General features: G+C 37.6%; 2 protein-coding genes across 3 annotated transcripts in view; one reads left to right on the top strand and one right to left on the bottom strand.

Annotated features, from left to right (window-relative positions):
• Positions 1 to 877, top strand: part of TrpRS (Tryptophanyl-tRNA synthetase) — a 92,259-nt gene extending 91,382 nt beyond the window's left edge. The window contains exon 11 of the mRNA XM_070101543.1: positions 647 to 877. The gene's annotated coding sequence lies outside the window, so the exon portion shown is untranslated. The remainder of the gene's footprint in view (positions 1 to 646) is intronic.
• Positions 1 to 20,776, bottom strand: part of Fsn (F-box synaptic protein) — a 40,656-nt gene extending 19,880 nt beyond the window's left edge. Inside the window, exons 1-2 of one of the 2 annotated variants that reach the window (XM_053795251.1) lie at positions 20,135 to 20,776; positions 2,535 to 2,625 (exon numbers count right to left, since the gene is read on the bottom strand). In XM_053795251.1, the coding sequence (XP_053651226.1) occupies positions 2,535 to 2,625; positions 20,135 to 20,776 (733 nt within the window). The remainder of the gene's footprint in view (positions 1 to 2,534; positions 2,626 to 20,134) is intronic. The other variant, XM_053795252.1, reaches the window with a different exon arrangement.
• Positions 20,777 to 23,646: the final 2,870 nt, after the last annotated feature.

Below are 23,646 nucleotides of genomic sequence, written 5' to 3'. Positions count from 1 at the left end.
TGCAAGAACTAGAGAGAGAGAGTGACCCTGAGATCCACATCTGCCCAGAGGAAGAGGTGGTGATGTTGGTCAGGAGATACAGCGATAAGTTTTAGGACTCACTCGACATGGTTTCAAACCCCCCCCCCCCAACCCAGAGACCTCCAAACATATTTTGGAACACTAATACACAAGCAGAATGGACGATTTGATGAATGCTTGCATTCTACACCAATGCTTCCACAACCATTTAATCAACAACAGAGATGCAAGACTCATTGCAAGGAAAAAAAACAGTGATGCAGGATCTTAGAAGCACCATTAATCCTGTATATCCTAACAATTTCAACCAAAACAACAACTTTTGCAACACAGCTAAACTTCATCATTATCCTACCTAACAACATACCTACTTGCCAAGCCCATGCAGGTCCATCTCAAATCCCGCCTCCCCAATATTCTCCACCCGATTCTCCATCCTAAATATATGTACTCGTGTACTCTTTGCCCAGACAGATCTGTTTGTGACTTAATAAAGCCGACTGTGTGGGCAAAACATGGTCATTAAAGGATCACATTATACTACATTTGTGCATTTTTCTACATTGTCGGTATTTTATACCATTTATCTCCATCTTAACCCTTGCATATTTCACCCAACATACAGTTACGGAGGACAGAAAAGACGGTTGCTATGGAGGAAGGAGTTCAGGGTACAGCTGCTAGAACCCAAGGATAGGTGTCTGTGCTTACACGAAGTTCCCATAACTGCTCTCCATAAAATACAATCAAAATCTGCTTTCAACATTTTACTGTACATTGCCAGTCAAGTAAGAAAAAATGATCTGTAAGACTTTTTCCAGCATAAGAAGCAACCATTTCCATCTCTAACAGAATATGAAAAAATAAGACTGGGTACAGAGCAACTACTATAATGCCTGGAAAATCTGGTATCACACAGTGATAACAATGAGTGTTAAAAGACTGAGGTGTGGGTGGTTATTTGTGGTGCAGCAATCATCATGAAGCTTTGTATATTAGGTAAATTCAACAAGTACTGTATGTGTACAAGTTTGTGGATTCCATAAAGGAGCAATTTACAGAGACTTCACACAAGGGGGAAGGGTCTTGTCAGATCTAACTTCCCCACCTTTTAATGATTTTGAATCACTAATTTAAAGTTTGGAGGTGTTTAACTGCATAACCCACTTCTGTATAAGTACTTTACAATGCAAATGCTGCATAACCCATTTCCATATACTTTACAATACATGTTAAGTTTGCATTTCCAACTTGTGGGTTTGCTGTTTGTGGTTACAAATATAGTTTTATCAATTACTGTATAAATAAAAGATATATCAACAGGCCTATGTTTATGTACAGTACATGGCTGAACTGAAGTCTGTCAGCCCTCTTATAAAGAGTTAAAACTAAGACTTTCAAATTCTGAAAATTAAAGCCTTCTCTACAAAATTTGTGGGTTTTCCTAACCTCTGGGTCTGGATTATCCAACATGTTTACTGATGAGCAACCAGTGAATAGTTTCACTTATCCACAGGTTTTCTGACAGTTCCATATTTTCAAGGTTTGGCACACAGCCCCAAAATTGAAAACTTGCCAAATGATTTAAATTGTGTTCAATATCACAACAGTGATATATTACAGAGATATGGCATCTGAAACAAAATTAGCCAAAATTCTGAAACCAAATTTGCTATGCAAACATAATACTGTATTGTGTTTGCATTTTTTAGTTTTGCAGACTTCTAGAAATATAACCCTTGGCAAGTTTGTACACACATTTGTATTGATCAAGACTAGCAAAAGGTCAACATCAAAACTGCCTCACCTTACTGAAGTCTAAAGCTTGTTTGTGTTAAACTATTGCATCAAATGATAAGTTAGTAGTACTGTGTTATATGACATTTCTGGCATATAAATGGCAAACTAATGTGAAAAATTTTCAGAATATCATCACATTAATAGCATATTATATTTGCATCAGGTTTTTCTTACTCTTCAATTCTTGCACCCCTTTATACAGGTTTGTGAGCAAACTTCTGCATTTTTGCCCTTTCCTGTATTGTCCAAGGCTTGTAGCTCAGTGGTAATGCCTTTGGGTTCAAACCCAGGCAGGTCAAAACATATGGGGAAGTCTCCTAACACCTGTTGCTTCTGTTCACCTAGCAGTACATAGGTATCTGGGTGTTGGCTGACTATTGTATCCTGCATCCTGAAGTGCGGTAGTACCATATATCTTAGATACGACAGGGATTTGAAATGAACTGAGGTAAGATAATAGCTCTTAGTCTGGAAATTTAATAGTACCGTATTAAAAAAACAGTAATTTTTGGCATTATTTTCAATCTAAATCAATCTGCAAGGCTAATTCTAAGTGAACTAGGTAAATTAGCAATGGAAAAATAATTATAAGTGGTTGGTTGACTGGAAAAACATGAACATATTCTAGAATACACAGAATGAATCTACACCACTTCTTTCTCATTTATTGCTACTGAACATGAATATTGTGGCATTATTCATGTGTACTTTACCTCTAAAAGCAACTCCTAGAAATTCGTAGTTCTTCTCAAATGCTAACGTGTTGTCATCACAGTCCAGTATCACTCGTATTCTCTCCCCTACCTGAAATATAATGTGTTGATGTACACACTGCATTTAGGTTTCCTTTATGAAAAAGCCACAGAAAGAAAACATCCAGTGCCTGATTCTCTGCAGATCCTAAATTTTAAAGGAACTTTTTATAACCTGTCTATGGATATAAACTATTATACAGCATGGTAACACAGTACATGTACTTATACTGTATACAGTAGGAAATTCCAAACGATAGTTTTATACTGTATTCATTAGTATTTTACAGGAGGGTCATCCAATCCATTTTGGTGTACCAAATCCTGTCAAAAATGTTTAATAAATAACTATTAAAGCTTAAACTCATTACAAAACTATTAGGCACTTATAAAGGATTATGCAGAACTTTGTGACAAACATCTTTTCTAGGAAGTAAGTTTTGGGATTTCCAAAATTTTGCATCAGGTTGCAAGCCTAAGTTTCTCAGCTTTAATTTCTCCCAAAATGCTTTGCAAAAAAGGGGATTTCTAGATCAAAGTAATCTCTTTGTTTAACAACCATGATACATTCCAATGAAATTGGTCAGAGTGGTTTTTATATTAATTTAAGCTAATCCCATTTCCTTAGACACCCACTTTATAATTCAAAATGCATTCTGGGAAAATAATTTCATGTATAGTGCTCCTATTCAAATAGTCTTACAATGAAATTAATATTACTGTACTCACCAAAGATGGTTGCCTTCTTGGGTAGGTGATAGGAGGAGACGAGTTGGTTGTACAGTACAGTACCATAACTAGAGCATATGGGTGGAGGGAGTGTGTTAAGTTAGACAGGCAGTGGAGAGAAAGAAAAGTAGAATTAATGTGGGTGACGGAAAGGGAAAGGATCATCTGCCTTTTCATCTGAGCAATCAGATGAGGGTTAGTGGGGGGGGGGGAGAAATTGACTGTTGCTGGGGGATGCACATATTGTAGAAGGGCTCCTGCAACTAGGGAAGGCATGACTTGTAGAGTTGTATTGTAACTATAGGTATCTTCTTTGGGGCTGTCATGGATGAAGGCATCCACAAAGAAGACACCTGTAGCTGCAGGATGGTCGTTTTTGCTCAATACCACTGATTTTTCTACATGCAAAGTTCTGTAGTACTCTGCCGCACTGCTCACCACAGTAGAGAAGGCTGTGGCATGGGCTACATTATGTTACAACTTCCAAAGCTTCTTTAATGCGATCAAACACTTTACATATGTGCCCCTAAGTCAGATTTTGAGTTTGTTTTCCTTCTCATCCTCTGCTGAAATGGCAGAGAACACCTCACAAAACTCCAGCAACTTAATTCCAGCCTACCTGGTAAGGGCCCAAATCTCTCAATATCTGGAAGCATCTTGTGGAGTTCATGTAAATCACTCACACATTCAAGCCTCAGTCTTTCCATGGCATATTCAATGTAACAATCATGATTTACTAATGACACTGATGGCAGATACATATATACATGTATAATAAAGGTTAGCCAGAACTCACTGATTATTGATTTAACCTCATCATTTGGGTCTTCTGAAAAATTTGGAGATTGTTTTTCTTACATATATAACATACTGATCCATTTGTTGGATCAAAGACATAGTGTTCTAAGGAAGAAACATGATCCTGATGTGTAGAAAATTAGTCAATGCAAAAAAGATGGAATATGGTATTATCAATGAGCAACACCTTGTGAGTTGATGATGATGGCAGCAGAGTATTTTTCAACATAAGAACAAAAATAATGTGAAATCCAATCCACAAACTTACAGTACTATACTTTGTTACCTTTGCTCTCCTGCTGGCATGTCTATGTGTAAGACAGGGTGAAAGTTCTTTATAGTTCCTGACATTTCAGAATGGTACAATAACAGAAGCTTTAGCTTTAAATGTTTGCTGCATTAACCCCCAGAAGAAAGGTTGTCTTTGCTTATCATGAACACCTAGAGCACTCTTCTCATCTCTTCATATGAAGGTTCTTGATGGCATTCACTTCCAGTACAACTCAAGTTCATCAGCAGTGAGGACTTGCTGAAATATGTAGCTATCATCCTCAATTTAGCAATACATCATCTACAAATATTATAATGCATCATTATCTATGAGGTTTATCAATGCATTCTTCTCTACAAGTTTTATCTATACATCTTCATCTGTGAGTTTTAGCAGTACATTATTATCCAAGGGATTTATGAAAACACTGTGATATGCAGACTGCTGCACCTTTAAATCTATTATACTGCTACTTAGTAAAATGAAATTAAATTATTCTGCATCCTCATCTTTGTTTTCTTTCATATCCTCAAATGCCTAGTCCTCATCTGAATGATTAAAACAGCATGCATCAGGTCTTATGCTTAATCCATACAACTGAGAAGTCTTTTCAAGTCTTCAACAGCTTACTTCAAGTGCATGTAACTTTCACATTAGAGACAGGATTCACATGCTCATCACTCTGTAACTATCTCAGGTTTTTTTACGATAGTTTACACCCTGGATTTGGGGTGATCAAAAAGTTTTACAATGCCTCTTGGTTTTTCACAAGAATCAACCCAATATAAAATATCCAATTTAGTGTCTAAAAAATAATGCTCCTGACTTTTGCATCACTGCAATCCTTACCACTTGATGTTCTTTTGGAATTCTTGTCCAAGATAAAACATACAGACCTAAAGCTGTAACAAAAAAAGTAAAACATATTGCCTCTCTGGATCCTAAACAATAACAAAGGCTATGTTCATTTATTCATCCAGGAAGCAGTATGGTCTCTCGACTTACTTGGAATGACCCACTCTAAGAGGTTGCATATATGGTACATATGGTTGCTAAGCAAAATTCTCCTCTGCTTATCCTTGTTGCTAAGCAAATTTATGTTAAGCAAATGGTTGTTAAACAGGGATCACTGTATTATATTATTTAAAAGTGTATGATAATCACTAGTGTATCTGCTTTGTATAGTGTGGCCCATGGCCTGGTAGGGAAAGCACTTGCTTCACACACTGAGGGTCTGTGGATCGATTCCCGGCAAGGGTGCAAACATTGGACGTGTTTCCTTACACCTGTTGTCCCTCTTCACCCATCAGTAAAATGGGTACCTGGGTGTTAGTCGACTGGTGTGGGTTGCATCCTGGGGACAAAACTGACCTAATTCACCCAAAATGTTCTGCATAACACGGGGCTTGCTATATACGTAGCAGTATGTCACTGATGTCAGCTAGGCCTGTATACCTTGTACATGTACTATCAGAAATAAAGATATTATTATTATTATACACAATTATTTTGTGCATGCTATATCGTATATTCTCTCCAGGATTCCTTAAAATACTACATATTGTATCTCTGCATAACTGCATACCACACAATATGTGTTATTCACATTTAATCCGCACACTGGAAATGTACGAACAGTAGTGTACAGTATACGACATTTCAGTCTGTCCTGGACTATTATCAAGTGGAAAGCCAAAAAGAAATGAAAAAAAAATAAAAGAAGTCAAAAGGCAGTTCTAGGCAGAGGAAGAAGAGATAGCCAAGGTCAGCTCAAGTCGTATGCATTTCAAGAGTAAACCATCTGACAATGTGCCAGGAATAGCAAGCATCTAAATTACCTTAGCAGCAGAGGAAACTAACAAGGTCACAAGTCTGGAAACTACTAATGATAATAATGAACTTGATTCTCTTATAAGTTATGTATTACATAAACAACTTTACAGTTTCTACTGGAGCTGCAGCCGAGTCAGAAGAGCAGTGAGAACAGGAGGCCTTCATTGATGGGCTTCTCTTCTCTGATAAACCACCACAACCTGTACAAGAAACAGCTCCACCTGCCTCTTGGAGACAAAGCCAGAGTCTGTACAGGAAACCCAAGAATATGATTTTGACCTAGATGCTCTCCTTCACTGAACCAATAGTTCAGGACATTCAGGGATGCCATCACTCATAGTGACCAAGCAAGAACTACATCCACTGAAGAGGACTACCATATATATGAGGATATTTTCATACATGTAGTAGGTTGGTAGACAGCAACCACCCAGGGAGGTACTACCGTCCTGCCAAGTGAGTGTAAAACGAAAGCCTGTGATTGTTATACATGATGGTAGGATTGCTGATGTCTTTTGTCTGTCTCATAAATCTGCAAGATTACAGGTATGTCTTGCTACTTCTACTTACACTTAGGTCACATACATGTACACATTTATATATACACACTCATCTGAGTTTTCTTTGATTTTATCTTAATAGTTCTTGGTCTTATTACTTTTCCTTTTATATCCATGGGGAAGTGGAATAAGAATCTTTCCTCCGTAAGCCATGTGTGTTGTAAAAGTCAACTAAAATGCCGGGAACAATGGGCTAGTAACCCCTTTTCCTGTAAAGATTACTAAAAAGAATAAGAAGAAGAAAATTGTCAAAGTGAGAAGTCTGAATGTGCGTGGATGTTGTGCAGATGATAAGAAAGAGATGATTGTGGATGTTATGAATGAGAAGAAGCTGGATGTCCTGGCTTTAAGTGAAACAAAGCTGAAGGGGGTGGGAGAGTTTCAGTGGAGAGGAATAAATGGGATTAGGTCAGGGGTTTCAAATAGAGTTAGAGCTAAAGAAGGAGTAGCAATAATGTTGAAGGATAAGCTATGGCAGGAAAAGAGGGATTATAAATGTATTAATTCAAGGATTGTGTGGAGTAAAATAAAGATTGGATGTGAAAAGTGGGTTATAATAAGCGTGTATGCACCTGGAGAAGAGAGAAGTGTAGAGAGAGAGAGAGATTTTGGGAAATGTTGAGTGAATGCGTGGGGAGTTTTGAATCAAGTGTGAGAGTAATGGTGGTTGGGGATTTCAATGCTAAAGTGGGTAAAAATGTTATGGAGGGAGTAGTAGGTAAATTTGGGGTGCCAGGGGTAAATGTAAATGGGGAACCTTTAATTGAGCTATGTGCAGAAAGAGATTTGGTAATAAGTAATACATATTTTATGAAAAAGAGGATAAATAAATATACAAGGTATGATGTAGCACGTAATGAAAGTAGTTTATTAGATTATGTATTGGTGGATAAAAGGTTGATGGGTAGGCTCCAGGATGTACATGTTTATAGAGGGGCAACTGATATATCGGATCATTATTTAGTTGTAGCTACAGTTAGAGTAAGAGGTAGATGGGAAAAGAGGAAGGTGGCAACAACAAGTAAGAGGGAGGTGAAAGTGTATAAACTAAGGGAGGAGGAAGTTCGGGTGAGATATAAGCGACTATTGGCAGAAAGGTGGGCTAGTGCAAAGATGAGTAGTGGGGGGGGGGGGGAGGTTGAAGAGGGTTGGAATAGTTTTAAAAATGCAGTATGAGAATGTGGGGCAGAAGTGTGTGGTTATAGGCGAGTGGGGGCAGGAGGAAAGAGGAGTGATTGGTGGAATGATGAAGTAAAGGGTGTGATAAAAGAGAAAAAGGTAGCTTATGAGAGGTTTTTACAAAGCAGAAGTGTTATAAGAAGAGCAGAGTATATGGAGAGTAAAAGAAAGGTAAAGAGAGTGGTGAGAGAGTGCAAAAGGAGAGCAGATGATAGAGTGGGAGAGGCACTGTCAAGAAATTTTAATGAAAATAAGAAAAAATTTTGGAGTGAGTTAAACAAGTTAAGAAAGCCTAGGGAAAGTATGGATTTGTCAGTTAAAAACAGAGTAGGGGAGTTAGTAGATGGGGAGATGGAGGTATTAGGTAGATGGCGAGAATATTTTGAGGAACTTTTAAATGTTAAGGAAGAAACAGAGGTGGTAAGTTATTAAATGCTGTAAAGAGTTTTTATGAGGATAGTGAGGCTCAGGTTAGGGTGTGTAGAAGAGAGGGAGACTACTTCCCGGTAAAAGTAGGTCTTAGACAGGGATGTGTAATGTCACCATGGTTGTTTAATATATTTATAGATGGGGTTGTAAAGGAAGTAAATGCTAGGGTGTTCGGGAGAGGGGTGGGATTAAATTTTGGGGAATCAAATTCAAAATGGGAATTGACACAGTTACTTTTTGCTGATGATACTGTGCTTATGGGAGATTCTAAAGAAAAATTGCAAAGGTTAGTGGATGAGTTTGGGAATGTGTGTAAAGGTAGAAAGTTGAAAGTGAACATAGAAAAGAGTAAGGTGATGAGGGTGTCAAATGATTTAGATAAAGAAAAATTGGATATCAAATTGGGGAGGAGTAGTATGGAAGAAGTGAATGTTTTCAGATACTTGGGAGTTGACGTGTCGGCGGATGGATTTATGAAGGATGAGGTTAATCATAGAATTGATGAGGGAAAAAAGGTGAGTGGTGCGTTGAGGTATATGTGGAGTCAAAAAACGTTATCTATGGAGGCAAAGAAGGGAATGTATGAAAGTATAGTAGTACCAACACTCATATGGGTGTGAAGCTTGGGTGGTAAATGCAGCAGCGAGGAGATGGTTGGAGGCAGTGGAGATGTCTTGTTTAAGGGCAATGTGTGATGTAAATATTATGCAGAAAGTTCGGAGTGTGGAAATTAGGAAAAGGTGTGGAGTTAATAAAAGTATTAGTCAGAGGGCAGAAGAGGGGTTGTTGAGGTGGTTTGGTCATTTAGAGAGAATGGATCAAAGTAGAATGACATGGAAAGCATATAAATCTATAGGGGAAGGAAGGCGGGGTAGGGGTCGTCCTCGAAAGGGTTGGAGAGAGGGGGTAAAGGAGGTTTTGTGGGCAAGGGGCTTGGACTTCCAGCAAGCGTGCGTGAGCGTGTTAGATAGGAGTGAATGGAGATGAATGGTACTTGGGACCTGACGATCTGTTGGAGTGTGAGCAGGGTAATATTTAGTGAAGGGATTCAGGGAAACCGGTTATTTTCATATAGTCGGACTTGAGTCCTGGAAATGGGAAGTACAATGCCTGCACTTTTAAGGAGGGATTTGGGATATTGGCAGTTTGGAGGGATATGTTGTGTATCTTTATATGTGTATGCTTCTAAACTGTTGTATTCTGAGCACCTCTGCAAAAACAGTGATAATGTGCGAGTGTGGTGAAAGTGTTGAATGATGATGAAAGTATTTTCTTTTTGGGAATTTTCTTTCTTTTTTTTTGGGTCACCCTGCCTCGGTGGGAGACGGCCGACTTGTTGGAAAAAAAAAAAAAATCATAAACTTTAAAGCTTATTTTTTAAAATTTTAAAGAAGGTAATATTATTTTTTTAAGTGAAAGGACTGATTTTAGTTGAGGTGATAGTATAATAATTATATACTGGAGTCTGCGAATAGTCCAGCTTAAGTGCTTTAAAAATAATGATGATAATATTGGTAAGTATGGTGAGGCATAGTAGTGATGAGGGTAGTGAAAGATAATAATGATGAGTACAACACAAATGGCAGTCATTATGATGAAGTTGTTAGCAATACATATATATTTTTTTTCAACAAGTTTGCAGTCTCCCACCGAGGCAGGGTGACCCAAAAAGAAAATACTTTCATCATCATTCAACACTTTCACCTCACTCATACATAATCACTGTCATTGCAGAGGCGTTCAGATACGACAGTTTAGAAGTCCCTCCAAACTGTCAATATCCCAGACCCCTCCTTTTAAAGTGCAGGCATTGTACTTCCCATTTCCAGGACTCAAGTCTGGCTAAATCTATAATAACTGGTTTCCCTGAATCCCTTCACTAAATATTACCCTGCTCACACTCCAACAGCTCACCAAGTCCTAAAAGCAATTCATCTCCATTTACTAGTGACAAGTATGAAGAAGAAAACTGGTGGGTGTGCTGATGTGTATTGTAGTGATGTATGGTGATGTGTATTGTAGTGATGTATGGTGATGTGTATGGTAGTGATGGATGGTGACATGTATGGTGACGTGCATGGTAGTAATACATGGTGACGTGTATTGTAGTGATGTATGACGTGTACTGTAGTGATGTATGGTGACATGTATGGTGATGTGTATGGTAGTGATGTATGGTGACATATGGTAGTGATGTATGGTGATGTGTATGGGAGTGATACATGGTGACATGTATGGTAGTGATGTATGGTGACATGTATGGTAGTGATGTATGGTTATGTGTATGGTAGTGATGTATGGTTATGTGTATGGTAGTGATATGTGGGGACGTGTATGATAGTGTAGTAGTGATCATTAGTGATGTGATGAGTAGTGATCATTAGTGATGTGTAATCATGAGTAGTGATGTGTAGTGATCATTGGTGATATGTAGTGATCATTGGTGATAAGCAGTGGTCATTAGTGATAAGTAGTGATCATTAGTGATAAGTAATGATTATTGGTGATGTGTAGAGTTGTGTAGTGATCATAAGTGATGTGTTGTGATCATTAGTGATGTGTAGTGATCATTAGTGATGTGTAGTGATCATTAGTGATAAGTAGTGATTATTTGTAATGTGTAGTGTTGTGTACTGATGTGTAGTGATCATAAGTGATGTGTTGTAATCATAAGTGATGTGTTGTGATCATTAGTGATGTGTAGCGATCACTAGTGATGTGTAGTGATCATTAGTGATGTGTAGTTTTGTTACTGATGTGTAGTGATCATTAGTGATGCATAGTAACATATAGTGATCATTAGTGATGTGTAGTAACGTATAGTGATCATTAGTGATGTCTCATTAGCAATGTGTAGTGTTGTGTAGCAACCATTAGTGATGTGTAGTAACATATAGTGATCATTAGTGATGTGTAGTGATCATTAGTGATGTGTAGTGATCATCAGTGATGTGTAGTGATCATTAGTGATGTGTAGTGATCATTAGTGATGTGTAGTGATCATAAGTGATGTGTAGTGATCATCAGTGATGTGTAGTGATCATCAGTGATGTGTAGTGATCATTAATCTATACATGGTTACAATCATGAATAAATTACACCTAAAGTCAGTACTTGACCAGCCAGGCTGTGGTTCATATGTCAGTTTGCATGTGGCCAGCAGTAACAGTCTGGTTGATCAGACCCTGATCCACCACGAGGCCCGATCTCGGACTGAGCCGCAGGGGTGTTGACCCCCGAAACCCTCTCCAGGTATACTTTTCACACTCAATTTTTTTTTTCATCAAGCTAATAGACTGTTGCAATCTTTTTTTGTACTTTTCCTCTTATCACTGATACTGTTCTCTTTTCTTTAATGCTAAGGATAATAGCAAAGGACCCCAATGGAAATAAGTCACTCTGTCTGACTTTTTTGGGTTATCCTAGGTTCTCTACACATATGCTGCTATGTATGATAATTCTACGTAACTGTATTTGTGTATACCTGAATAAACTTACTTACTTGCCATCCCTTAAGCTAATTCCCCTTTCAAAATTATATATCACTCTTCAAAGGTTCACATGTATCATCTCATTGAGTTGTCCTTAAGCAAAGCACCCATAACTATTAGAAAGTTTGAAGCCAGAAAAAATTCATCTCAGAATTAAATGATCCAAGTCAAAAAGAGGCTAAAGGCATTAGACATGCCCTCACAGGTAATGTAGAACCACAAACCAGTATTAAATTATTTTTTTATTATGTTACAAGATTTTTCTAGTTGTCTTTAATAGTTATGGCATGCTAATTACAAATTTGGCACTGGTTTAGCCAGAATATCACTGGTTTGAGATTTTTTTTATATTTTCTTATATTCCATTTTTTAATTATAGTACAGTATATGTATAATTTTAAGTACAATAATAAAAATTAATAGTGCAATATTACATATTAGCTGTACAGTAGTGCAATTTAAATAAAATGTTTTATATTTTTAAAAAATACATACAGTACTACTATTATTTAAGGCTTTATATATGCGCACTATCTTTTTTCAGACTGAATGCGAATGTCAAATGCTCCTAATGAAATCTGCCTATCCAGATGTCAATCAGCATTGCTACTCATGCATTTTTCTGTTGTATTTCTAAACCCTCAAATTTTACAGATACAGTGGACCCCCGGTTATCGACTGGTTTGGTTATCGGCGTGTTTTTCGGCGCCCGGTTATTGGCCATTTTGGATGCGTTCATCCGCCGGCTGGGGCAGCTTGCGCTTCAGTTTGGCTTTGTCTATCGGTGACTGAGGAAGCTTCTGCTCATACATCCAAACACTTCGCTTGTTTACCATTGTTTTTAGTGTTTTTTCTTGCAGTGCAACTGTGAAATAAGTAATGATGGCTCCAAAGAAAGTTCCCAGTAAAGTTCCTGTGGTAAAGAAAGTGAGAAACACCATGGAATTTAAGCGTGAAGTGATAGAATAGTTTGAGAATGGTATGAAGGTGATGGAACTTGCCAGGATGTACAGCAAGAATAAATCAACAATTACATCCATCCTGGCAAAGAAAGAACAAATCAAAGATGCTAATGTTGCAAAAGGAGTAACTTTTCTAACTAAAGAAAGGCCACCAATAATGGAAGAGATGGAAAAGTTATTATTATTGTGGATTAAGGAAGACAGTGTTGTGGAGTTGATCATTTGTGAGAAGGCAAAGCAGTTGCATGAGGATCTTGCAAAGAAAATGCCTGGAATAAGTGCTGCGGTTTGTGAATTTAGAGCCAGCAAAGGATGGTTTGATGGATTTAAGATGCATAGTGGCATACACAGTGTTGTAACGTATGGTGAGGCTGCAAGTTCTGACAAATGTGCAGCTGAAAAGTATGTTCCCACTTCAGGGAAATCTTAAAGAGACGCCAGAAACAGAGAACTCTGGACAGTTGTTTTGCGAGACAGGGGTCCAGTGACTCTCAAGCTGGTCCTAGTGGCAATAAAAGACAGAGAAGGGAAGTAACCCCAGAGAAGGCTTTGCTACCTAAAGTCTTTATGGAAAGGGATTCACCTTCCAAACACTAACTCCTCCCTCTTTCCTCCTCCCTATCTGCCAGAAGCCAGCATTAGCCTTCAATAAAGGTATGTAATACTTACATAATTGTTAAAAAAAAAAATTTTTTGTGAATATTTTTGTTTGGAATGGATTAATTGTATTTCCATTAATTCTTATGGGAAATATTAATTTGGTTATCGGCCATTTCAGTTACTGGCTGACCTTCTGGAACGGATTACGACTGATAACCGGGGGTCCACTGTAAAATGGTCAATCCTGCTTTGTGTTATAATCCTATCATATTAATATTGTTGGTTTAGTATAAAGTTTTATACTTAGAATGATCAATGCATTTAATAAACTTATCTTCAGACAACTTAATTATGTTAAACTTAGCATTTAAATAATCTAGCTTTATTGTATTCAGTGTCAAGTAGTTTTAGCTTTAATCTGCCTAAAATGTTTTGCATAACTATGGGCTTTTCCACATACGAAAACCTAATGCAAAATACAGTGGACCCCCGCTTAACGATCACCTCCCAATGCAACCAATTATGTAAGTGTATTTATGTAAGTGCGTTTGTACGTGTATGTTTGGGGGTCTGAAATGGACTAATCTACTTCACAATATTCCTTATGGGAACAAATTCGGTCAGTACTGGCACCTGAACATACTTCTGGAATGAAAAAAATATCGTAAACCGGGGGTCAACTGTACCTTGGAAAATGAAAGTTTATTATTTACGACTAAAACATCACAACGCCATGGCTGAAACAATTCACCAGAAATCCACACTTAGGAGAGGAACTTGGATAACGTTTTGGTCTGTCCTGGACTACTGTCAAATCACAATGGTCTAGGACGGACCGAAAAGGCATCCTAAGAGTCCCACGTATAGGTTTTTGGTGAATTCATTATTAATTGTAGACTGTCTCTAGACTTGGTCTGGCATGTCTGAAGATATTGCGTTGAACTTAGCATCACACCGAGAACACTATGTTTTACACTGCATTTTATATTTACTATTTTGAAAAGCTCATTGGTGACTAAAACAAATTTTGGTCACCTCATATCTGCAATGGTAGCTGTTTCTCAATCACCATTACTGGTCACCTGCTTCCCTCATTAATTCGTTAAATTGAGGGTTTACCGTGTATATCTCCAAAACAAAAAAATAATGCTATATGGCAATATACAGTATATGTATAATTCCCCTAACTTATGCAAATTTGTTTTGTACAAATTTGCTTATGTAAGGTGATCCTATTTCTACCAATTCCATATGTGCAGTAAAAATTAGCTTCTATAAGACTAAAGCAGCTAATTGCTGTGCTATTTTAGCGGGTGGTTGCTGTGCTATTTTAGTGGGTGGTTGCTGTGTTATTTTAGTGGGTGGTTGCTGTGCTATTTGAGTGGGTGATTGCTGTGCTCTGTTAGTGGGTGGTCGCTGTGCTCTGTTTGTGGGTGGTTGCTGTGCTGTTAGTGGGTGGTTGCTGTGCTCTGTTAGTGGGTGGTTGCTGTGCTCTGTTAGTGGGTGGTTGCTGTGCTCTGTTAGTGGGTGGTTGCTGTGCTATGTTAGTGGGTGGTTGCTGTGCTGTTATTGGGTGGCTGCTGTGCTATTTTAGTGGGTGGATGCTGTGCTATTTTAGTGGGTGGTTACTGTATTATGTTAGAGGGTGGTTGCTGTGCTCTTTTGGTGGGTGGTTACTGTGCTCTTATTGCTCAGATGTAATCATCCCAACCCAGCAACTCTGGAATTTATGACAATCTCTCTTTAAATAACACTAAACTGATCTATACTGACATTTATAAGAAAGACTACCTACATTCAGTTTTGGTGTACAGACCCATGGCCTGGTATGCAAAGCTCTTTTGCTTCACACACTGGGGGTCCGTGGTTCAATTCCTGGTAAGGGTGGAAACATTGAGTGTTTCCTTACACCTGTTGTCTCTGTTTACCCATCAGTAAAATGGGTACCTGGATGTTAGCCGACTGGTGTGATTCGCATCCTGGGGAAAAACTGACCTAATTTGCCAGAAATGTTTTGATTAACAATGGGCTGTCTATATAGTAGTAGTATGTCATTGATGTCAGCTAGGCCTGTATACCTTGTACATGTGCTTGTAGAATTAAAGATATTACTATTATTTGATGTCTATCTGGTATGCTCATATATTTTTTATGAATAGTATAAGAAAAATGGAATTCTTCCCAATCTTGTATCGCACGGGGGTCATAACCGAATTTTGAAAACTATTTTTTTCCTCGGCTGTTTTTTTATATTACTTTCTTCTCTGTATGCAAACCATATGGTGCATGTGGTAAATTTTTTGGGGGTAAATAACACCCAAGAAATATGGAATTTTCCAAAATCTCAGAACAAATCCCTACAATTTACATAATAGTCCACTTTATAAGCCATCAGCAAGAAACGAATCCATAAGTGAGAAACAAATCTACTGTATAAAGCAGGGAACACCTGTAGTAATTTAGGACCTTAACCAAACTCTTTAGGTTTAGCTTTATCAATGAATCTTGTAACAGTCAATCAAAATGAATGTCCAAGCCACATCATAAACCTTAATGGAAAAAACTAAGAGTCCCAACCAGCATCAAATCAACATTGAAACAATAGTTCCTCTTTTCAACCAAACTCCATTAGTACCAGCAATCATAGTTCTTCAGGAAATCGCTATATTTTTTGTAAGCACGGGCATCTCCAAAGAAATCACTGGTCTCAGTTTTGTAGGAAATTAGAATAGGTATGCTTGTCATTCCTGAGGAAAACTCCACTGCTGTCATGAGTTATCAGACAGCAGATTTTCATGTCTCAAAGCAGAAGAATGGTTCGTACCCTGCCTGCAGTTGGAAATCTCGCGGTAGCTCGGCTAACACAGGTTCTTGACAGTATCCACCTCAGGTGCAGTCTCCTCTTGCTGTCCCTGTTACAAATCAAAGGGACACCATTAATGTAGAATCGCATGATGATTTGGGGGAGACTATGCCCACCAATATGACCCCGAGATAGGTTTGAACCATCAAATATATTTGGTACCAGTCAGTAAGATCTGAAGCCTTAAATGAAGTACAAAAACTGTTTTCTGACACTGAAGTACAGGGTTACAGTTGCAATCTCTGACATGGATGATGGCAGGACTGAATACTCAAGACAATAATGCAGACACGCACATGATCTGCTTACACAATAGATTTCAGGGATTAATAGGCTCAATAATTACAGCTAAATTATTTAAAGACCCTGTCAGACTTTTCCTAGACATGGGAGCCCAAGTAAATATTACACACTGTAGTGTTTTGAAGGCCAAAGAAATGCTGTGTTAGTCACAGAACCTTCTGATGTAGCCAGCCTCAGTCAAGTATTGGCACTGACCAAATATCAGGGAACAGATTACTCACTTTCCATGTAACTGGATAACCCTGTGAGCCGCCGCCTTAGTAGTTGACAAACTACAGTTCTCAAGTGACATGTTAATGTGTTTCATAACAATAGCTCACCTGAAAATATAGTACTGGGCTTGGCCCTTCTGACTGTCCAAAGATAGCAAGCATACGTGACGTAAGTAATATCATTTAGGAGTACATGCCTCAGAGGAAAGGTTTATGGCATCTTGACTGAATGCTATTGTTATGCAGAACTGTTGCACCTTGTCTAGAAGGTAATCGCACCAGAAATCATAAGAAAATGGTCAAACAAATGAAGAACATGTAAAAAAAGGCAGACAAAGTAAAGGAATTAACAACCTTTATGCACTATCATATACACAGAAAAAGAGGACAGCTGCAAATAATTCCAAGTTATCAAAGGAAACTTTGCAAAGAAGAAAAGCTTTTTGTTTTTTGGCTGTAGTAGTGAAAAAGAAACATCAAGTAAGATTTTGTTTGCAGTATTAACTCTGAAGATTAGTAACCCATGATAATCCAGTAAAGTTATGACAGACTATCAGACTATCTGGCTTATTTCCATCTGGACTCTTAAATCTCTTCCCCCAAGATACAACCTAAAGCAGTTCTTTCCTTCTTTCTTCAGTGCAACTTGTCATTGGTCCAAGTTGGACCAAAACATCGTCATTACTTTCCCTCTCCTAAGTGCAGGTTATCTGTGTAATACCCAGGTACCTATCATACTAAAGGTACACAAAACTGACAAGTTGATGAATGATGTGCAGCAAGCTTCTTCAGTCAAATACAGAAATTATTTTAATATCAGAAACAATGGGAGTGGAAAGGCAATAGGTGTTCAGCCCCTAAGTCTCAAGTCAAGGCATGAGGACAAACTCGTATACTGGAACTAGAAGTAGATACATTGTATAACAGCTGGAGATGACATCACAGGCGAGCGAGACCCACTAGAGGAAATAAGTCATGCCAAACATTTGTTTAGCAAAAGAGTTGCAGAAAACTTTCCCTGTACCTTAAGCCTGCCCATAATGCTCTGCATACAAGGGGCTTTGGCATGTTGCACTTTAATAACTGTATTCCTTTGTACTTCACTGTATCATATTCAAATTAATAAATAAATAAAAAAATAAATAAATAAATACCTAGATGTCACCGTATAGCTTTGCCAGACAAGAATCATATTATTAATGACCTCTGCTATCATGAAAACACAGATTAAAAATTATATGCAAACAATCCCAAACTATTGAAGAAAACTGGTGACAGAAAATGCAGTTAATATATTACAATATTTATGGCTTCACTTGAAAAAATAAAATAAAAAGCAGAGAGATAATGAAACAGAGTATACAAATCAGAAAGACTGCAAAAGGCAAAGAACACATGAGAAAGACAAGAGCAGGTTTTTGCAATTAGCTTCCACTTGGATCCAACATAAGGAAGAAATGCTGGAAATGGGGACATATGAAATCTGCAAAGCTAGTGACATATCAATAAGGCCAGATCTACATAAGAATAAAAATAAAATACAGAGATTGCACAAAATAAACAAAAAATGAAAGAAATCAGGAATACAAAAAAAATAAAAAATCTAGAGTAATGGGGCCATACCCTCCAGCCCAATGAATATCAAGAAAATGAACAGTGTAGGTAGAAACTAAACCAAAATAGTGACAAAAAGGAACAATGGACAAACTAGTTCCATACACGAGATTTGAAGGACATGGCCTTGGATGGTACTAGAGAAATTTTCTAGTATATTGAGGCATGGTTGACTGATAGACAACAGTTTGCATAAGTGGTATGATTCACAGTATGCACTAGTCACAAGTGGCATTCAACAGGGGACTGGTTTGGGCCCATATCTGTTTGTAATCTGCATAAATGCCCTAGATATAGGAGTAAGTAGTGACATAAGTACATTTACTAATGACACAAAAATAAGTAGACTAATAAATTCATGACAAATGCTGGAACTCCAAAATTATTCAGAGAAGTTAATGCTGTTGTCAAAAAAAACAGGGAAAGATTCAACCTGAATGAGTGTAAGGTTCTAAGTCTGGGGAAAAGAAAATAATCTTGGCACCTAGAACTTAATTATACTAGCCTGTAAAAAAGCTTGGGAACCTCAGTCAGCAAAAAATTTGAGGACAGGTAACAGTTCTTAGTGTTGGTGATAGGTAATAGACTGTTCAGATTTTCATCAGTAAAAATAACATTAGTTCTAAAGCTATAAACTAATATATAAGTGAATCATACACTGACAGTATGGGTAATTTATACTGGTATGAATGACCCATACTAACTAGTAAAGAAATAGCTAAAATATTTTTGGTATAACTACAGGCCCTCTTCAAGTAACACTTAACTATAGTATCTGCTTTTTACATAAACTGTATAATGTGCATTTTTAAATTATCATCATATTAAAAGTTGATGATTGCTCCTTGGCAGATTTCGCCCACTAATTATGGTTTGAACTGTACAATATTAAGTTGGTTTTACCGTTGACTTATTTCTTGCTGTGTCAATGGTAAACAAAAAAGCAATATGACCTAACGAAACCCAGCCTAAAAGAAGCTAATGTAATTTGCCTTACTCTCCCATCGACAGATGCTTTTATGGCTACATTTGGCCAGGCATAGCTCAGTACTATGCGTTGATTGGCTCAGACGTGCTGCACAAACAAATAAATGTAGTATTTTTGCAACTATCTCCCAAAATAACAACTTGCACAAGAAATACTCATTCTGTTGTGTACATAAGTTGTGTGTATTATTAAATGTAAACTACAGTAATGCCCGAGTACACTGTTGCCATTTATTATTATATATTATTATTACAATCTGATAACAGATCACTAGTTTCATTTAACCCTACAATGGAAATAAGTCACTGTCTGACTTTTTTGGGTTATCCTAGGTAATTTACACTATGTATGATAATTGTACCTATGTATACCTGTGCCTAAATAAACTTACTTATTTCATTTAGTTTATATTAGGGTATGAGCAGTTGGTCAAAATCAAAACCTGTACCCCTCATTTAACCTGAAGAGTCTACCTGGAGGTAGACTCCAGGTAATATCAAGTGTACACATGTAACAAATTAACATTATTCAAGTATAATCTCATTTTACCTTTTTCCAAAAATCTTCTGGTTTTAATATATTAGGGAGACTATAAAGGAAGATAAAAGAACAAACACTAAGATAGTAACATAAGTAATATAGTAATGCAAATGATTCTTTGAATTTATAGGAATAAATTTAAATTATGAAATTTAATGAGCAATGGGCTGAAAGGAACATGTAACATACCTGATACTTTGGTGCATTATTTAACTGTGGATAATTTCCTTGTGAATCTCCATTGTGTAACAAGTGATTGTCTACCAGATTCCACCCCCAAGAGTGTTCATCTGAGCCTAAGAGTGCCACATATCCCGGGCACTGTACAGCAGCGTCCCTGGTGGCTATGCCTATGACTGCCACAGTGCCAAGGGGTCCCTCCCACACTACCTCCCAGGCATGTCTCCCTGACCTGAACCCCAGCTTGCCCCTGGCACCATCCGTGCTCTGGGCCACAGGGTTCCTGTGTAGAGTGAACCCATTGGGCTTCACATATATGTTCCTAGAGCAATCATTTGGGTTCCACGCGTGATAGAAGGCTCTTAATTTGGCCTTATAGGTCGGCACAGAGGATAAGAGGTCCGATTTGAGGGCCTCCTCGGCCAATTTTCTAACACAGTGCAGCCGCCATACATCATTGTTCTCGTCGTTGAGGTACTTATACCAGTTCTTACACACTAGTGAACAGTTGCGCAGGTCGTACACATCCAGATAAGAGAATATGACTTCTAAAACACGGTCTTGTAAGGAGCACCAATTCACCATTTTGCCGGCTGCATCAGCACAACACTGAGGAGAGAGAAGACAGGATACTACTCTTCTTAGACACATAGGTGGCGCTCACTACCACCACTACCACCACTACTACCACCATCACTACCACCATCAAACACCTGACTGTCGCCACAGCTGACAGGACCCTCAAACACCCATCTTGACAGGTAAGTCTACCCCCTCAGACGTCTGTAAGATGAGGACGTCCTCCCAGAGGTCCTCCCCTCAAGCTGCGCCATAGAAAGCTTTATTCTGCTTAAATGGTCATTTTATTTATGGGTTGCCTTCTTGTTTTGTTATCATAATGTTTACATGAAGCACATGATTATTACAGGCATTCTGCTGTGATAAATAATGAATATTAAACTTAGGGTGGTTCAGTAAAGTAACCGGGATGTCATTCTTTGAGGGCCTTTCTTTAATCTGTCTCAAAATAAGGTACATTCAGCTTAAATATGAAAAAGAATAGCCTGCAGGTTTTGGGTTTCCATAACGTTTATATTAAGCACGTGATTATTACTGGTATGCAGTGCTGATAAGTTTTGAAGATATAACAGAAAAACACGTGACCCCAATGGAAATAAGTCGCATTGTAAAGGAAATCAAAATCAGTATTACTATATTAGAAGAGGTGAATACAATTTTGCAATATCCACTGTACATGAACAGATACTAAATGTCTTCTGTATAATCATAAAAGAGAGTAATAGGTTACTCGGTTATGTTAAGGCCAGTAATAGTATAAATCAGTTTTAACTGAACACAAGAGTAAGAATGTAAGAACACTGGAGCACTGCAGTAGGATAGTCATTTCTCATGTATTCATAGTAAATGCCTGAATTTATACTTACACTCATCCAAATGACTGTAAGTACAAAATTACTCAAATTGTTATTACCTTATTAATCTTAAGTTAGTCTTAAGTTTGCCCGATATGCTTTGCATATATAGTGACTTTCTGCATGTTCACCCAAATGTCATTCACCTTGTACAAACATTGTATCATGCTAAAATAAACATAATTATTGGCCCATGCTAGGCAGGTCCATTTCACACCCAACTATGCCTATTCATGTACTCATCCACTTATATTTAAAGCTACCCAAAGTTCTCTCTCCAGTGACATTGCTTCAGAGTTTGTCATTTAAGATATACCTTACTCAGGAAATCTACAAATTCTACAGGCCCAGTGGCCTGGTGGCTAAAGCTCCCGCTTCACACACAGAGGGCCCGGGTTCGATTTCTGGCGGGTGGAAACATTTCGACACATTTCCTTACACCTATTGTCCTCTTACACCTATTGTCCTGTTCACCTAGCAGCAAATAGGTACCTGGGTGTTAGTCGACTGGTGTGGGTCGCATCCTGGGGACAAGATTGTGAACCCCAATGGAAATAAGTTAGTCCTCGATGATGCACTGACTTTCTTGGGTTATCCTGGGTGGCTAACCCTCTGGGGTTAAAAATCCGAACGAAATCTTCTCTTATCTTAATCACCATTTTTGTTGATTTGAGTTGTCTTCATTCTTTTGATAATGTCTGGGAAGGTTTCAGATTAAAAGAACATTGGGATCAGCATCATTACATAACTACTACGGAATACTATGAATATTATGGGTTTCAGAAAATACTCTACATGTGCTGTAGATCTATATTAAATCCATAAAAAATAACTTTGTACTATAATATGGTATCAGTTTTTAAATATGAATAAATTCAATTTATTTAACAGTTCATTTTGACTTGTTAATTTTTTAAAAGCCCTCAAAATACCTTACATGTTTCTACTTTGCCTTTTCCACAAACATTTTTCCTAGATATCTATTTTATTTGCATTTTGCAGTGCAGTTTAGCATCATATTAAGCTATAGATTTTATGCACTGCATCTTAGTGGTTTTTTTTGTGCTTAAGAGTATTATGTGTACTGTATATTGCAGAAAAGAAATAGAGCTGTATTGTACTGTATCAGTTTGCATTTGGAAATAAGTAAGTTTATTTATGTACAGGTATACAAAAGGACAATTATTATACATAGTGTAAATTTCCTAGAATAACCGAAAAAATCGAAGTGATTTGTTTCCATTGGGGTCCCTTTATTTCCATTGGGGTTCTTGTATTTCCACCGGGGCCCTTGTATTTTCATTGGGGTTCTTGTAAGTAAGTACGTAAGTTTATTCATGTATGGGTACATATAAATACAGTTACATAAATTATTATACACAGCAGTATGTGTGTAGATTGTCTAGGTAGGATAACCCCAAAAAATTCAGACAGTGACTTATTTTCACTGGGGTCCTTGTTATATCTTTGTAGTTATTATTATAATAAAAAAGAAGCGCTAAGCCACAAGGGCTATACAGCATAGATCTTTGTAGTATTTGTTCACTTCAAGTACTGGCCTAGAAGGCCAGGTGAAGGAGAATATGGCTTGATCAACCAGTGTTTGGCAATTCAATTCAATTCAATTCAAGTTTATTCTCTATAAGGGTTACAATGTGGGGTTTACAGGTTTTGGGTATTGTGTGGTTTACATGTTATAAAATACTAAACTACTAAAATACTAAACCTTTACAAAAATTCAATGTATGTCAAAGGCCCTAAAATCTGGAACACCCTACCTGAGAACTCGAGAACTGCAGACACATTCATCACCTTCAAAACTACCATTAGAAAACATCTTATCTCCCTGATACACCCCGTCAACTAACTACACGAATACCACCTGGTGGTTCACACTTACACTCACTCACCCATTTGACCATAAACAGAAATATTAATCTCAATCTTAAAATAATGAATCCTGTGATACTCCAATACTGAAGCTATGTACTGTGCCAAAACAAAAGCATTCACATTGCTAAACTCACAAACTAGTATTTAGTCACTTAGCCATAATACCAACTTACCTCATAATTTGTAATATTTTAA

This window comes from Cherax quadricarinatus, chromosome 78, assembly GCF_038502225.1.
Source record: "Cherax quadricarinatus isolate ZL_2023a chromosome 78, ASM3850222v1, whole genome shotgun sequence".
Lineage (NCBI taxonomy): Eukaryota > Metazoa > Arthropoda > Malacostraca > Decapoda > Parastacidae > Cherax > Cherax quadricarinatus.
Note: the sequence above shows the minus strand (reverse complement) of the source record. Positions and strands in the feature narration are given on the sequence as shown.